This window comes from Hyperolius riggenbachi, chromosome 2 (assembly GCF_040937935.1).
Source record: "Hyperolius riggenbachi isolate aHypRig1 chromosome 2, aHypRig1.pri, whole genome shotgun sequence".
NCBI classification, from domain to species: Eukaryota; Metazoa; Chordata; class Amphibia; order Anura; family Hyperoliidae; genus Hyperolius; species Hyperolius riggenbachi.
In genome coordinates, this window is record NC_090647.1 from 439194064 (window position 1) to 439212952 (window position 18889).

At 44.8% G+C, this 18889-nt stretch overlaps 1 protein-coding gene across 4 annotated transcripts in view; it reads right to left on the reverse strand.

The window, feature by feature from the left end:
• Positions 1 to 18889, reverse strand: part of ADGRG2 (adhesion G protein-coupled receptor G2) — a 234306-nt gene that overhangs the window by 78002 nt on the left and 137415 nt on the right. For all 4 annotated transcript variants that reach the window (XM_068269980.1, XM_068269981.1, XM_068269979.1 and 1 more), the window contains one exon: positions 10032 to 10085. In XM_068269980.1, coding sequence (XP_068126081.1) covers positions 10032 to 10085 — 54 coding nt within the window. The remainder of the gene's footprint in view (positions 1 to 10031; positions 10086 to 18889) is intronic.

An 18889-nucleotide genomic window follows, 5' to 3' on the forward strand; every position in this document is an offset into this window, starting at 1 on the left:
TTTGGTTTTCCTCTCCTCTCCTTGGGAAGTCAGATTGTGGTTACTGCAGTGGATGATTCACCACTACAGGGCAAACAACCTCTCTCTCACACTCCTGTATTATTGTGTCAGATTGGAGCTTTGCACAAAGAGCAAATACAATTCTTTGTTCTGAAGATCCCCGCCCCTTGCCGCTTACAGCTGCAGCCAGCCACGCAACTTTTTAAAGCTGGAGGGAAGCGGAGGATGGGGGGCCCAGGCGAGGGAGAGGTCCGACCCCCCTCCCCGCCGCTAGGCCCAATACCCCCTTCCTGCCCGCTATCCTCTCCAGCTCCGGCGGCCCCTCACACCCACAGCTTGTGGGGGGGGGGTGATTTGCTTAAAGCTTGCCTCAGGCGGCAAAAAGTCTAGGGCCGGGCCTGCCTGGTGATGCCCTTTGGGTTGTGCAACGCACCTGCCGTCTTCCAGGAACTGATTAATGAAGTCTTTAGAGAGGTTCTGGGGTGGTTCGTCCTTATATACTTAGATGTCATACTGATTTTCTCATCTAGTATTTCTGAATACAGGGAGCATGTGAAATTTGTGTTAAAGAAACTACGACAAAATTCCTTGTATGCCAAACTTGAGAAATGTCTTTTTGAAGTTTCTGATGTTCCCTTCCTGGGGTACATAATTTCCACTGCTGGACTCTCTATGGACGCCAAGAAGGTTTCTGCTGTTCTGGAGTGGCCACAGCCTTTAGGGTTAAAGGCACTCCAGCGATTCATTGGTTTTGCCAACTATTACATAAAGTTCATTAAAGGGTTTTCTTCTGTGGTGTCACCCCTCACTGAACTTATTAAAAAGGGGGCAGATACCTACAACTAGTCAGCAGAAGCACAATCTGCTACTGAGACTTGGGAGGATTGGGCTTCTACTCTAAGCTCTTATCAGCAGGAGGCTCCTGAGGAGAAACCTGATGGGATTCTCTTTGTGCCATTACAGTTTTGATTTAAAATTCTTCATGTCTTCCATTCCCATAAGATCGCCGGACATCCGGGGGTTGCCAGAACACAAGAGCTGCTGGACAGATGTGTTTGGTGGCCATCCATAGTGTCTGATTGTAAGGAATTTGTCAGAGATTGTTCTGTGTGTGCCAGGAGTAAACCGTCCAGGCAAGCTCCTGTAGGCACTCTAAAATCACTACCCGTACCTGAACAACCATGGACCCATTTGTCTATGGATTTTGTGGGTGAATTGCCCAGAGCTGAGGGGAAGACAGTCATTTGGGTGGTAGTCGATAGGTTCAGCAAGATGGCCCATTTCATTCCATTGGACGGACTCCTCTCTGCTCAAGAATTGGCAGGACTCTTCATTCACCACATCTTCCGGTTGCATGGTATAACGGAGAACGTGGTGTCAGACAGGGGAGTCCAGTTCGTGTCCAAGTTCTGGAGGGCTTTCTGTCATCATTTGGGTATGAACCTGTCATTCTCCTCCGGCTACCATCCACAGACTAATGGACAGACTGAAAGGGTTAACCAGTCCCTCGAACAGTTTCTTAGGTGCTATGTGACAGATGCTCAGTTGGATTGGGTGAAGTTTTTGCCATTTGCAGAGTTTGCACATAATAACTTGAAGAGTGCCTCTTCAGGTTTTTCCCCGTTCCAGATAGTAACGGGGAGGTCACCCAAATTTTCTCCTCTGCCAGTAGTGTCATCTCCTTTCCCTGCTCTGGAAGTGTGGCAGGGAACTTTGAAGGAGATCTGGGGTATGGTTAAAAGAAACTTAGAGAAGGCCTTTCAGACCCAGAAAAAACAGGCAGATAAAAAACGGTCTGTGGAATGGGAATTTGCACCTGGTGACATGGTGTGGGTTTCTACCCGGCATTTGGCTTTAAAACAGCCCTCTGCGAAATTGGGTCCCAGATTTATAGGCCCATACCCTGTGTCCAAAAAGATTAATAATGTCTCATATGTCATCTCTCTACCTTCCAGTATGAGAGGGGTTAAATCATTTCATGTGTCTCTGTTGAAACCTGCTGTGCATGTAGACTCCTCCTCCCTCCCCCCCGCCCCCCCGTGGTGATTGATGGAGAACCTGAGTATGAGATTGAGCACATTTTGGACTCTCGGTGGGTACAGAACTCTATACAGTACCTTGTTCACTGGAAAGGGTATGGGCCTGAGGAGAGATCTTGGGTACCAGGGCATCGCATGCATGAAGTACATCCTGGGAAGCCAGGTGGACCGCGTCCGGAGTCCACGCCTCGAGGAGGGGGGGGGGGTACTGTAACAATCCCTGGAGAAGCAGCTGCGGGCAGTCAGGATGCCTCCACAGCTGCTTCGGTTTCCCTGTCAGGCATGTCTCCCGTCCCTCCGGCGTCTAGCACGCCGAGGAGGGGACTGTCAGTGGCTCACAGAGTAGTTTTGTCGCACGCGCGCGCATAGACGAGACCTTTATGCAGGAAGGAGGCGCGTCAGCTGACCGGCCGGTCGGCTGACGTCAGAGGAGACTCTCGGCGTCTCCGATTGGCTGATGAGCGGGGGCGTGGCCGAGGGGTCTCCTCCGCTTCTTAAGCAGCTTGGAGTCACTTGCAATTTGTCTGCTGTTGCGAATGCTACGTGTTAGCACTCAGACCTTAGATAGATCCGGTGTGCTTTGATCCGGGAGGAAACCGGGGATTTCACACAAGACTAGGATTTATTATTGTGATTGATATTTATATATTGCTTGATATCCTGTGTATGACTCTGGCTCTCTTCTGACTTTGCTCTCGCCTTACGATTTAGTACCTTAGCCCTTCTGATTGTGTTGCTGAACTCTGCCTGATATATCTCTATCCTTCTGCCTGCCGATTTGGTACTGTTCCTTCCTGTCTGTTGCCAAACCGATCTGTCTAACCACTCCACTCACCAGTGAGCCCTTGTCACTGGTGAGGTTCCTTGCTGTCAGTTCTCACCAGCTCCTCTGGTGAGGTTCCGCCTTGCTCTCACCAGTGAGCCCTTGTCACTGGTGAGGACCATTGCTGATAGTTCCCACCAGCTCCTCTGGTGAGGTTCTGCCTTGCTCTCACCAGTGAGCCCTTGTCACTGGTGAAGTTCATTACTGATAGTTCTCACCAGCTCCTCTGGTGAGGTTCTGCCTTTCTCTCACCAGTGAGCCCTTGTCACTGGTGAAGTTCATTACTGATAGTACTCACCAGCTCCTCTGGTGAGGTCCTGCTAACCTATCAGTATTACTGTTGCACCAAGCACGTTACACCTGTTACACGTTTTGTATTTGTTGTCACGGCAGCTTCTGATATACCAGCATTATAGGTGATTCTGCAGATCACCTTATAATCAGGTGTATATCTGCATTATTGGTGATACTGCAAATCACCTAATAATCAGAGTTCTGCCTTTTGCTGACACCAATCGTTACACAGGGGTTCTGTGATGATCTGGGATGCTATTTCTTGTAAATCCGTCGGGCCAATGATTTTCCTTCATGGAAGAATTAACAGCCGAGACTATTTAGGAATTTTGGGCGACCAAGTTCATCCTATGGTTCAAGAACTGTTTACGGATGGGAATGCCATCTTTCAAGATGATAATGCCCAAATCCATACTGCTAGAATTGTTAAAAGAATGGCACGAGGGACATTCTAATGAAGTTGAGCATCTCATCTGGCCACCACAATCCCCAAACCTCAACATTATTGAGCATTTATGGTCATTATTAGAGATTCAAGTAAGAAGTCGATTTCTGCCGCCATCATCTCTAAAAGAACTGCAGGGTGTTTTAACTGAAGAATGGGCTAAAATTCCTTTACAAACAATCCACAATTTGTATGAATCAATACCTCTGAGAATTGAGGCTGTAATTGCCACAAAAGGTAGACCTACGCCATATTAAAATATATTTTGTTGATTTTCAAGGTGTTTCCATTATTTTGGCCAACCCCTGTATTTGCATTGCATTTAGCGGTTGCTTACTTTTTTAGCATACAGGGTGATGAGTAGTTTTGACTAATTTTCACCAAGCCTGTAATTTAGCTTATAGTATGATAATAGAAATAATTTACAATAACATTATAGTTTAGAGCACTGCAGACAGTATCAGAAAAGAATGGTTTCGTCTCCAATTGATTTACCACCTCAGTATAATTAGTAATAAAACTAACTGTTTTAAAAAAAAAGTGCCTAAAAAGAGGACGTTGTCCTATAAGTTTGAAAGTGCAGAAGGCTGAAGGCAGAGTAAACAGAGGAAAAACTGCCGTTTGATTCTGTGTGTCAGCTACACTGATTTTAAGCATCTGAATGCTTTGGTTTTCTTACTGTACTTTGTACTGGATATTACACGAATATGACACCATGGGACATGATTCCTTACAGTGCAGCTGTCCTATGGGTGGGGGGATTTATAAATGTATGCACAGAATAAATTAGTTTTGGATAAAGGTAACCAGGATAATCACATGAAAAATAAAGTTGAGTTGAGACACAGGTTTTTTATTCTGTGATGTCCCAGATTGTAATTCTGCTTTAACACCAGAGGGTAGGCATAATAACAAGTCAGCAATGGCAGTGCCCATCCAGTTTTATATTACTATTTCACTGAAACTCTTTCCTCTGAGAGTTTCTTTCCTTGACTACAACAAGTTGCAAAAGTCCAGACTCCAGGTTGTTAAAGAATTTGAACTTTTTTTAACTACTCAAATACTCCATGGTTCCTATTTATAGAGACTGCAATCACCTGATTGCCTGAAATATGCCACTACTCTGGCATATTTATAAAGGAGGCTATCAGCTGAAAAGACACTGTAACACACAGGTGTCGAACTCCAGGCCTAGAGGGCCAGATCCATGCCAGTGTTTAGGATGGACTGAGAAAGAAAGGAATGTGCTCTACCTGATGGACCACACCTTTCCTGAGCCAGACCCATCAGTTCATTTGAGCTGTGTCAAAAATGTGTGAGGACCTCGGCCCTAGAAGGACCGGTTTGACATCCCTGCTGTAACAGAATCGTCCCTTTATTTTTATTTAAAGGGGCACTATGGCTAATTTCTTCTTTTTAAGTCCCTTTAAACATTTGTGCGTGCAGCAATGTTAATGATGTTTGTTGTGGCTGATCAAATGTTTTTTTTACACTGGTACTACCCATTTATTTATAAGGAGGCACGGCACTTGCTGACGGCAAATCAGCACAGTCCATTGTCTCGTAGGAGGCATCTGTAACTGTTGTCTGTGTTGCTGTTTGATTTGTCCCTCGACCCCCCCCCTTGTCCACTCAGCGAGGATAATTCCAACTGTAACTGCACAATCATGCAGTTACTGAGCTCTGTGTAGGGCTGAGGCTGCTGTACAACGCAGGACGGCGCCGTACTGCTCTATAGTTTCAAGCTGCCCGCTGAGGACCCCTTCTTTAAAGCTGGCACAGCGACGGACACCTCAGCATAATCCATTGTCTCGTAGGAGGCATTTGTAACTGTTGTCTGTGCTGCTGTTTGATTACACACACCCCCTCTGGTCTAATTTAAAAAAGCAATGGAATAAAATAATTTTTATTTTTATATATTCATCTATATTTACATTTTTAACCACTTTACCCCCGCCCGTACGAATTTCTCCGTCCCTTTTTCCATCCTTTAACCCCCAGGGACGGAGAAATCCGTACTTTCCACGCTCCCGCCGCTGCCCGTGCTCCCGCTCGTAAACACACCGCCCGCCGCTAGTAAACACGCCGTCGCCCGCTCGCCCGGAGATCAATGAACGGGAAAATCCATTCCCGTTCGTTGATCTAAGCCGCGCAATGATCCGCTGCTCTCCGATGGGCAGCGCGATCATTGTGAAAAATAACAAACACTCACAGCCTCCTTGTACTTCCTGCAAGCGTCCAGAAGGACGCTCGCAGGTCGCAATAAACAAAAAGTTACTGTTGCCATCTTGTGGCCAAATAGTAAAACTACACCCTAAGCATTTTTTACATAGAAAAAAATTAGTGTTACACAAAAAATTAACTGATTACCTCCGACACTCCCCATTTTTTTTTTTTTTGTAATTAAAGGAATACTATTTAAGTATCTCAATTTCTGGAAGCAGCATTAATCAATATGGCAATATGAGTCAGAACGAACACAGCATATGCTTCTGCTGTGCAGTGTGTCTTTTTTTAATATACCTTGCAGACAGCGTCCCCTGAACAAACTGACGGCGACGGGTTATTGGGGCAGACCATTATGCTAGAGGTGATGCCTCTTGCCGAGTGCAGCTGTGGACTATACTGTTTTATGCTCCCCAACATCAGTGCAAGTTATCCAGCATGTTACTACGAGGAGGGAGAGACAACAGCTCTCCCTCCCTCTCACTCCAAGTCTGCCCGGCCAATAACACCATGCTTACTTGTCCCCTTCTGCTTGCGTGTGAAGAGAATCGTCAGAAGTTTCCCTTCACACTAGTGAAGCCCGGTTCATGAGGGATTGGCTCATTTGAGCCGGTTCTTTCCTGTGAGTCGAGTGATCCGACTCATCACACTGAACCGAATCAGTTCAGTGAATGAGAAAGACACTGAACCGAATCAGTCCAGTGGATGAGAAAGGAAGCATATGCTGTGTTCGTTCTGACTCATATTGCCATATTGATTAATGCTGCTTCCAGAAATTTGAGATACTTTAATAATATTCCTTTAAAAAAAAATAAAAAAATTTACAATTAAAAAAAATACATAAATAGTTACCTTAGGGACTGAACTTTTTAAATATTTATGTCAAGAGGGTATAACACTGTTACTTTATAAACTATGGGCTTGTAATTAGGGATGGATGCAAAACTGAAAAAAATGCACCTTTATTTCCAAATAAAATATTGGCGCCAAACATTGTGATAGGGACATAATTTAAACGGTTTTATAACCGGGACAAAAGGGCAAATACATTTCATGGGTTTTAATTACATGCATTATTTAAAAACTATAATGGCCGAAAACTGGAAAATAATTAATTTTTTTCCCACATTTTTCCGATTTTCCCATTAAAACACATTTAGAATAAAATAATTCTTGGCATAATGCCCCACCTAAAGAAAGCCTAATTGGTGGCGGAAAAAACAAGATATAGTTCATTTCATTGCGATAAGTAATAATAAAGTTATAGACGAATGAGTGGAAGGAGCGCTGAAAGGTGAAAATTGCTCTGGTGGTCAGGGGGTAAAACCCCTCAGTGGTGAAGTGGTTAAACATTGCTTTTATTTATATATTTATATGTATGTATATATATATATATATATATATATATATATATATAACATATAAATACAGTATATAAATAAACACAATGTTTAAAATGTTATATATATATATATATATATATATATATATATATATATATATATATATATATATAAATTTTATATATATAAATTTTATTCCATTATGTTTTAAAAAAATGTACAATATTATATTTATAACTACCTCCTTCCTTAAATAAAAGGCAATATATTAAAAATATATATACAAAAATTACTCCCTAGAGAAACAAAGCAGGACACAGCAATAGTGCTTGTGCCTGCTCACTGACACCACAGCTGTCTTGCGCACTATAAAAAGTGGACCAGAGGGGAAGGGGGGGTGAAATCAAACAGCAGCACAGACAACAGTTACAGATGCCTCCTACAAGACAATGGATTATGCTGATTTGGCGTCAGCAAGGTAAATCTTCCGACGTGCCTCTTAATCAATAAATGGGTAATGCCAGTGTACAAAAAACATTTGATCAGCCACAATAAATGAAAAAAAAAAAGAAATTAGCCATAATGCCCCTTTAATAGTACCTTAGTGCCAATCGGCATATTCATAAAGGTGCGATCAACCTGATCATAGCTTAGCTTTCCAGATCACCAAATAAAGCTTTCTATTTTCCTTGTGGCAGATTCTACATGGTACAATGGTGAAAGGGGGAGCGCAGTGCAAATTCCTGCCTGCCACTTTTATTGCAGATCAACACCTTAACAAGTAGCAGCAAGTGCTCAGACACACTTTAAGTGCTTTTCTGAGCGTTTGCGATTGACCAGCGCTTTTTAAAAATCGCTCCTATTTACTTGCATTAAAATCGCTGTAAAAATCATGTATTTGCACAATCACAGCAATTTTTTACTGCGATTTTAATGCAAGTGAATGGGAGCTATTTTTTAAAAAGCGCTCAGAAAGCGCTGATCAATAGCAAAAGCTCAGAAAAGCGCTTATAGTGTTTGAGCCCTAAGTGTCCTTCGTAAACGTCCATGTGCCAGTAACCTCTACATCTTCTGGTGAAAAGTAGAGATTTAGCAATTTGTATGCAACCCAGAGGGCCTTTTCACACCGGGGCAGTGCGATATTTTTACTGCACCCCACTGCCGGGCAGTGAAAATCTATGGAGACTTTCATACTTCTGCGATACAGCGCAACAGGATGGAAGTGACGTTTTCGCCTTCTGCGTTGAGTTGCGGCGATCTGCGTTGGCCCAGAAGTCATGTTAGTCTACGGCGACGTGGGGATATTTAAAAGGTGACCGACGTGACATCGTGCCGCGCATGCGTGGAAGCGTATTTTTACAACACACTTCTGTGCAGTTCCGCATACACCGAAGCAGGAAGTGACCGCAAGCGTGCGTAGTAACACAGTATTCCCTGAAAGGCCTGTTTCTAGTGGAGTCATGCGGTGCGGCTGAAGTGACGCACCGCATCGCTGCCGTGGGTTTACAGTGTGAAAACGGCTAGAACTGGGCCAATTAGATGCACTTTTTGTGGATTTTGATTGGACCTATTACAAACTGCATTCAGTTTGTATTAAATTTGCATGCACGTTGGATTTATTTACATCTTATAAACAGCAGCAAGTGTTTTCTATGTGTTAGTCCACAGTATTATAATTTCCAAAATGCATGCAATCCGAAAAGCGGCACAGATCACATGCAGTGGGAGCAAGGCCTAATCTTATTTGTGACAGGCCATATCTCTCCTACATCCTCACCTTTAAAGTGGACCCAAATGAAAAATACAAGATTTCAGAAATAAGATCTATTTCTAAATTATAATAATTAATAGCAGTCTTGTTTTAGCTGCATGATGACAAATATAAAATATTTTACATTTATTGAAGGAACCCCTCGCTTCCTTTCATATTGCCGGAACAGAATCTGGCAAACTGGTGGAGTAGGTGGTTTCCGGCAATGGAGGAATTGCTAATGGCTCCCACCTGTATAACCCTAGTTATGAAAAGAGAAGGGTGAAAAGCATGTACTGAAATGCTCATAGGCTTGAAGGAGTGTTTATTTATCTTTGTATGTGTCAGAGTGGTGCAACTTAATATTTTGAATTAAAAAAAGTTTGGTTTGGGTCCACTTTAAGCTCTGTACATAGACATGATTAAAGTTGACAGAGTTGGTCGATAATAACAGCCTCAGCTGATAATTCGGCGTGAGTACATTGGCCTCCGATGAGCGACCGTCGCTTAGTTTGCCCAGTGGTTCAACTCAGACGATTGCTTTGTGCACCCCCCCCCCCCCCCCTGCCACCCCCGCCTGCCGCCACTCCATCGTCCCTACGCCTCCCCGCATAGCAAGAAAACACTTCGTCAGCTTGACTGCTTGCTCCATTTTACCACATGTACAGATCAGCTCATCTCTGCACCAGATATTACACATACAGGGTAAAATTTATCATTTAACAAAATCTCCCCATTTTCACACTGCAAAGCGGCGTCAGTGGTGCGGAACGGCACGCACCACCAAAAACAGGCCTTTGGGAATACCGCAATACTACTGGCATCTGGCCAAGCAGGAAGTGATGTGGGCTTTTGGTCACTTCCTGCTTCGGGGTAAGCGGAAGTGCACGGAAGCGTATTGTAAACGTACACTTCCACGTATGTGCGCCGCAATGTAGCGTTGGAAACAGAAAAGGCTCGGTGGGCCGCATTTGCCCCCAGGCCGAACTTTGGACATGCCTGACATAGGAGAATCAATTTTTATTAGATCCTATTGAATTACCAAGTTGTAACAAATCTGTAGCAACATTTTTAGAGGATTTACTTGTCATTCAATCAGTTCTGTGCATACCTGTGATGGGGTTACTTGAAAGCTGCATGGGCAGACTGGTTACTGGAACAGTTCCTGAAACATATAATAAAATAACTCCAGTGTATATTAACAAAATTAGGGTAATGCTGACAGACTTATAAAAAAGGAGATGCACGTCTTGCCTTCCAAAATTAACCCATGTATGGCTAGGTAGAGAATACTAAATTATTAATTAATTAAAATTAAAATTTGAATTGACATTCACCCTGCTGAGCAAGAAGTACAACATTGGGACTCCCATCTGCCCATGTGCTCCCGTCATCCTCACTGCTTGCATCATGCATCGACTTGCATTACTGCACGATCCGTGAGGTAAGCGTGGTTCATGCGGTAATGCACCGTAGACTTTGCGTCAGATCGGATGCTTCCGGCGCATTGCATTGCATCAACTGTGCAAGGCTCCATTGACTTACATTGCACTCGCTGCACCTTGCGGTAAGAAAGGGTAAAGCAATGCAGGTTCACAATGCCACTGTGCAAAGGGTATCCAAACTTCTATAGTTTTTATCACAGAATTATTTAAAGAGCCCTTGATAAAAGTGTTACAATACTACTTATATTCATCTTAAAGGGAGCTATGAAATAATTTTTCTCAATTAGATAATTTAGTTTGATTATTCTGTTAGAACGAATATAAAGATTTTTCCAACATGTCTGATCGTATTTTTATAGAAAAAACTGGATAACCGTTCGTTTTTTCTTGATCGAAAAAAAAGATTCTTTTCAACTTTTATACGATTCGATTGTTTTGGTCGAAAAAAATGGGAAAATCAAACGTTTTTATTGTACCATGTATGGGTACCATAATAGTTAGTCCAATGCAAATACATGTGATTGTATTATTACTAATTTAACCTATGATGTAGTGGCTTTGTTTTATTTCATGGCTTTTTCAGGCTCCTTTTACACTATGGCGTTGTGGTAAGCTATTTTGCCACTAGAGGCCTCTGAGTCAATAAAATCCATCTCCATCTCTATGGAGTCTTTCACACTTACATGATTTTATAGCACCTTTTCACCTACATTTTGATAGTTTTTTAAATTGCAAAGTGCTAAAAAGTTATTTTAAAGAGAAGAGGAAAAATTATCTCCGGGGGAAAACGTAGGAGAAAAAGTTAATTGTATATGGGCCAAGGTCTTGTATTAATATCTGCTCCAAAAGATGCGTTGGGAGGTATTTCTCAGGAAATGTCTTATTTTTACATGAACAAAAATCCACATTTAGTCTTGAACCAACCCCCCCCCCCCCCAAAAAAAAAAAATCAACATTTATTCTAATACAGTCATGTCAACACCTTCTGGAACATCGTCATATCTCTGCAAACCCTGAATTCCATCATGAATTTCTTGTGACTCTATTTCCCTTTTCCATGTACATTTACAGAGAGCCCAGGCATTTGCCAAACCAAGTTTTGTGTCTTGTGGGTTCCAACAAAAGGTTTTATTGGACAACAATGTCCAATGTGTCTGTGAAGTTCCAGATGTACATGCACAGAAATGAGTATAACAGCAATAGCCATAATCAACAAGGGATTGAGGACATAGAAAGCAGAAATACCTTTATTGCAAGGGCAAGATCTGTGTGAGAAGGCCTGCCCTGCATACAACAATATGATGACCCACCAATTAAGAGTACAGTTCTATGAGGAAGGGAAATGGTCACTCCATGGGGCCCAAACCTGTTCAAACTGAGTCTCTTGATTAAGGATAGAGGAGGTAATTTTTTCCATCCAATAAAACTCATTCATTTTTCTGGATAAGGACAGGGAAAGGTAGGTTAGGGGACTTTCACTCCTTCACTATAAAGGCTTTGGCTGCGTTGCAGAGGTGTAACGTCAATTTATTCTGGTATTTGGTTAAGCCTGGCAAATTCTTGCTAAATAGAGCCATCCAGGGGTTAGGAGGTATACTTTTGTCCATGAGTTGAGAAGCCAGGCTAAAGCACTTAGACCAAAATTGTCTAACTAAAGGGCAAGACCACCAACAGTGTTCTTGGTCAGCAGAAAGACCACAACCCCTGAAGCAGAGCTCAGACAGGGCTATGTTCCTTCGGAACAAGAGGAGGGGGGTGCGATACCAATTGTATAATATTTTATAGCCCCGTTCTTTAATATCACAGGTTATTGAGGATTTAGCTAAACCAAGGAAGATGTCATCCCATTTAGAGACCGACCATGTATCCCTCAATCTATCCTGCCACTTGTTCACAGCTAATGTCATCTCAAGGAGCCTATTATACCATATTTCAAAGTAAAAAGAGGAGCTAAGACCTGGAGTGTGGACATATTTTTCAATTGGAGCAGGTGCAGTGTCAATGTCAGCTCTTAGACAACTCTGGACAAAATGTCTCACTTGAAGATATCGGAAATAATCAGACTGTTGTAATTTATATTTAGATCTAAGATCAGGCCAAGGCACAATCTTCCCTTCCAAGATCAAGACTTTAAGCAGCAAAGGTGGGTCAAAGGTCCAGTTAGACCATGGTAAGCGGTCACAGCCAGGATGGAAGTTCCTATTTATAAGAAGAGGCTCTCTCAAGGAACGTAGTTTAAATAAGCTTAGACTCTTTAACTGAAGCTTCCACACAGACAGTGACTTTGTGACAATAGATAAAGCCAGGAGATTAGGCAACAAGAGTTGTTTAGTCCATAGAAGAGAAGAGAGAGGGAAGAGGCGAATCAATGCAGCTTCAAGGTCAATCCATCTCGCCATCCCCCTGGTAGAAGACCACTGGGCTAACTGTGCAAGACGGGCTGCGTCAAAATATTGAAGGTGTTTAGGAGCACCCTGGCCCCCTTCCCCCACTCCCATCGTCTTATCCCTAGCAAGGAACTGGTATGTGATCCTACCCCCCAAATAAAACTGGTAAAATGTGTTTGGAGCTTCTTCAGGTCAGTTCTTAAAACCCTGGTGGAAAGGGCATGGAAAAGATATAGGATTTTAGGCAAGGCAATCATTTTTAAAGCGTTAACTCTACCCATTAGGGATATAGAGCTGTTCCATTCTCTCAGAAGAGAGTGCAGTTTAGTAAGCATGGGAGTGTAATTAGCAGCATACAATTGGGTTATGGAGGGGGTGAGGATAATGCCAAGATATTTCAGACCCCTTATTCTGAAATGTAAACTTAAACTTAGAAGCCAGGACATCTTGTTAAGAAGCAGATAACCCAAAAGCTAAAGCTTTGGACTTAGATTTATTGACCTTGAAGCCAGAGATAGAACCGAACCGATCAAGTAAAGTAAATAGGTGAGGAAGACAAGTATGAGGGTTGGACAGAGAGAAGATAGTGTCATCTGCAAATAGTGCCACCTTGAACACTTCATTCCCCACTGTTATACCGGAGACATCTAGACATCTAGAGAATTTCTAACCATTAGGGCCAGGGGCTCAATATAGAGGGCGAACAACAAGGGGGAGAGAGGACATCCCTGCCTGGTACCATTTTTAATAGGTAAAGAACCTGATGACAACCCCATATTGCATACAGTAGCAGCGGGACCAGTGTAGAGGCCTCGGACACCATTAAGGAATTCCCTGTGGATGCCAAACCTCTGCACAACTAAACATTGAAGGCCTTCTCCGCATCCAGGTAAAGGAGCAGAGAAGGCCCACTACCATGGTGCATCACCTCAACCAAGCCCACCATTCTCCTAACATTATCGGTAGTTTGTATATCCAACAAGGAGATAAGCGCTACACCTTGCCTGAGTACACAATTGTACTACTAAGTTGGAGCTGCCCCTTCGAAAAAAATCCAAACAATATGCAAACGAAGGTTGCGCATACACAACTGCTACTATGTGTGCTTAAAAGTTTATAAAAAGTTCATATAAAGCATAAGCATTCCGCCTGAGGCCTTCACTATACAGAGGCAGTCTTCAGAGGTGAGTCTATTGTTCTTTTCTATCACCGTCACCAACACCCTGTGGGCTGACACTCACCGGATATATAGACCTCCACTCAGGTCTATTCAAGCCTTGGGACACTTTGGGCCGTCCCCCACCACACCAGAACGAACCGTCACCTCCTTGGACTTTATAGCAGATGCATCTCCATATGACCTCAAAACAAATGCCTCACATAGCGTGATACCGTCATATTTTATTAAAAAGTTAAAAATAGTTACACTCACAGATTTTCTTCTTTGTACAACAACGTAGAGTTTGGTCACGGGCTCTCCCCCGTTTAGTAGGGCCCCGGCTGGCACTTATAGTTCCTAAGCTGAAAAGGTGGCGTGCACTCCACTCAAATCCCGAACCTCAGCGCCGCTCGTCCGCCCGCACTTGTCTTGGCTTTCACTTCCTTAATCCAGACCCCGCCTTACATGTTTCGTCGTATGACTCATCAGAGCTTCTGATGAGTCATACGACGAAACATGTAAGGCGGGGTCTGGATTAACCTCCCTGGCGGTTTAATTATTTTGCCAGGTAGGCTGCGGGAGGGTTTTTTTTAAATTAAAAAAAAAATATTTCATGCAGCCAACTGAAAGTTGGCTGCATGAAAGCCCACTAGAGGGCGCTCCGGAGGCGTACTTTCGATCGCCTCCGGCAATCGAAAGTAACAAGATAGGCCGCAATGAGCGGCCTATCTTGTTTCGCTTTCCTCGTCGCCATGGCGACGAGCGGAGTGACGTCATGGACGTCAGTCGACGTCCTGACGTCAGAGCCGCCCGATCCAGCCCCTAGCGCCGGCCGGAACTGTTTGTTCCGGCTGCGCTGGGCTCGGGCGGCTGGGGGGACCCTCTTTCGCCGCTGCACGCGGCGGATTGCCGCGGAGCGGCGGCGATCGGGCAGCACACGCGGCTGGCAAAGTGCCGGCTGCGTGTGCTGCTTTTTGCAGAACGCAAATCGGCCCAGCAGGGCCTGAGCGGCGACCTCCGGCGGCATACCCCGAGCTCAGCTCGGGATTACCGCCAAGGAGGTTAAGGAAGTGAAAGCCAAGACGAGTGCGGGCGGACGAGCGGCGCTGAGGTTCGGGATTTGAGTGGAGTGCACGCCACCTTTTCAGCTTAGGAACTATAAGTGCCAGCCGGGGCCCTACTAAACGGGGGAGAGCCCGTGACCAAACTCTACGTTGTTGTACAAAGAAGAAAATCTGTGAGTGTAACTATTTTTAACTTTTTAATAAAATATGACGGTATCACGCTATGTGAGGCATTTGTTTTGAGGTCATATGGAGATGCATCTGCTATAAAGTCCAAGGAGGTGACGGTTCGTTCTGGTGTGGTGGGGGACGGCCCAAAGTGTCCCAAGGCTTGAATAGACCTGAGTGGAGGTCTATATATCCGGTGAGTGTCAGCCCACAGGGTGTTGGTGACGGTGATAGAAAAGAACAATAGACTCACCTCTGAAGACTGCCTCTGTATAGTGAAGGCCTCAGGCGGAATGCTTATGCTTTATATGAACTTTTTATAAACTTTTAAGCACACATAGTAGCAGTTGTGTATGCGCAACCTTCGTTTGCATATTATCGGTAGTTTGTCTCTCCTATTTTTAGGGTAGGTCTTGTTTTCGGGGGAAACAACGTATATACTTATTCAGGTTTGTTTATACAAGATTTATCATATTGATTAATCTTGAATCTTAACATAACTGCTTGACTAGAACAATATCAAGTAGCCCCTGAGCCTTATTAAAGTGCCCCATGGGGTACGTGTACCATGTGTTATGAAACTAGGGCGTAGACAATACAGCCATGAAGCTTTGATGGATTTTTAATATTTTAAAGTTAAATATAATTCTGTATATGGTGCCAACCAGGGTTATAACAACTTAATATATTGACCTTGAGGTGTGGTGAAATGTAGGGCCAGAGAACGCCCTGCTAATGTGTATCTGATTCTGTTGGAAAAGCAATTACTTTTGTAGGTGTATGCTGCCAAATAATTCAATGTTCAATCACTGCTTTTCAGATCCATTCAAAGTGCTTCAGAAACATATGCCAGAAGCAATAAACAAAAGCCTGTTGTATGCAAACCCTAATTATCCTGAGTGTGAGTGAGTGACTTTGACAGTTGTGGACTTGCAGTGTGAATTTGGAGTCTTTTCTTACTGCTCCCTCTCATCACCTCTCATCAAGGCAGATATAACACCAATTGATTTTTTCCTATCCCTTCCCTACAAATGTACTATAGTGTCAATGCTGCTGCTGCTGCACTAAGAACCACCAGAACAGCAAAGTCCCATGCTACCTTGTAGCTGGATAGTGTGGATAGTGTAATGGTTAAGGGCTCTGCTTCTAACACAGGAGACCTGGGTTAAAATCTTGGCTCTTCCTGCTCAGTAAAAGGAAAAGTTTTATACATACCTGGAGCTTCCTCCTACCCCCTCCGTGCAGATCGCTCCCTTGCCCCAGTCCAAAGCCTCCTAGATCCCCCGATAGCAGCCCTGGCCTCTGCAGTCAGTTGGACATACTGCACAGGAGCAGAATTCTCCCAGCTGCGGTAGCGAGGTGGGGGAGTGTGTTTCCCCGCACTGCGCCTGCACCGACTGGCTCGGAAAGCAGGGCTGCTACCAGGGGATCTAAGATTCTTTGGACCGCGGCGATGGAGCTATCTATGCAGAGGGGGTTGTAAGAAGCCCCAGGTAAAAATGTTCTTCTCCCTCATCTCAGGTACACTTTAACACTGCTACTGCCAACTGCGTGCACCCAGTGGCTGCAGCTCAAGCTCTCTGAGTCCGCCAGGAGAAATGCGCAATATAAATGTTATTTGTCTTGTCTGTCTTGCCTTGTTGCTATGACTGTGCCATATCTGCAGTCTGTTTACCTTTCTGGATGGTAAGTTGGGGACTCCTGTAAAATTATTTCCTGAACCATTAAAATAGCCAGAATCAGCCTTGCAGACTTAGCCATTTATTGGTCGATAAGGACTCAGTCCTGCAAGCAATCAATCACTGCCTGATCAGAAATTGAGTGGGTAGTAGTGATTGATGCTACCACCTTATCTACATGATCTAGATTAGATGCCAGCAGAAACCTCTTTGAAAGTGAACTGAATGGCTAGTGTTATACCACATGATACCATGCAGACGTCCAGGGGCGAGCCTGGGCAGGTGCTGCGGGTGCAAGGCACCCAGGCGCCTGCCTCTGAGAGGCGCCGCCCGGCCGCCGTTCTCCCCCTGTGGCCGAAGCTCGCTCGCTCGCTCCCTATAGCCGCCGGCGCCGCCGCGTCAGACCTCGATCAGGCGGGCGGGCGCTAGGACCTAGCACGCCGCACTGATATGCGGAAGTGACATCACTTCCGCATATAGAGCGGGTGCGTCCAGCGCCCTCTTACTGGTCGGGTCGCCTGCTGATTTAGGTCTGAAACTGCGGCAAGGTGAGGGGGGAGCGGCGCCAGCGGCTAGAGGGGAGGGGAGCGCTCCTGTCACTAACTACCTAAACGGGGACCCTATACCCCTGGCTACCTAGACTGGGCACATATACCCTCTGGCTACCTAGGCTGGGCACATATACCCTCTGGCTACCTAGACTGGGCACATATACCCCTGGCTACCTATGCTGGGCACATATACCCCCTGGCTACCTAGACTGGGCACATATACCCCCTGGCTACCTAGACTGGGCACATATACCCTCTGGCTACCTAGACTGGGCACATATACCTCCTGGCTACCTAGACTGGGCACATATACCCCCTGGCTACCTAGACTGGGCACATATACCCCCTGGCTACCTAGACTGGGCACATATACCCCCTGGCTACCTAGACTGGGCACGTATACCCCCTGGCTACATATGCTGGGCACATATACCCCCTGGCTACCTAGACTGGGCACATATACCCCCTGGCTACCTAGACTGGGCACATATACCCCCTGGCTACCTAGACTGGGCACATATACCCCCTGGCTACCTAGACTGGGCACATATACCCCTGGCTACCTAGACTGGGCACATATACCCCCTGGCTACATATGCTGGGCACATATACCCCCTGGCTACCTATGCTGGGCACATATACCCCCTGGCTACCTATGCTGGGCACATATACCCCCTGGCTACCTATGCTGGGCACATATACCCCCTGGCTACCTATGCTGGACACATATACCCCCTGGCTACCTATGCTGGGCACATATACCCCCTGGCTACCTATGCTGGGCACATATACCCCCTGGCTACCTATGCTGGGCACATATACCCCCTGGCTACCTATGCTGGGCACATATACCCCCTGGCTACCTATGCTGGGCACATATACCCCCTGGCTACCTATGCTGGGCACATATACCCCCTGGCTACCTATGCTGGGCACATATACCCACTGGCTACCTATGCTGGGCACATATACCCCCTGGCTACATATGCTGGGACATATACACCTGCCTACATATGCTGGGACATATACACCTGCCTACATATACTGGGGACATATACCCCTGCCTACATATACTGGGCACATATATCCCTGGCTATATATTCTGGGGACACTGGCTGTTTGTCATTATGTGCATTTACTGGTGAAAATCTGTCTTATTATGTGCATTTGCTGGTGAAAAGCTGTCTCTTATTATGTGCATTTGCTGGTGAAAAGCTGTCTCTTGTTATGTGCATTTACTGGTGAAAAGCGGTCTCTTGTTATGTGCATTTACTGGTGAAAAGCGGTCTCTTGTTATGTGCATTTACTGGTGAAAAGCGGTCTCTTGTTTTGTGCATTTACTGGTGAAAAGCGGTCTCTTGTTATGTGCATTTACTGGTGAAAAGCGGTCTCTTGTTATGTGCATTTACTGGTGAAAAGCGGTCTCTTGTTATGTGCATTTACTGGTGAAAAGCGGTCTCTTATGTGCATTTAGTGGGGAAATTTTGTCAGTAAAAATAATCTTTTGTCAGTAAAT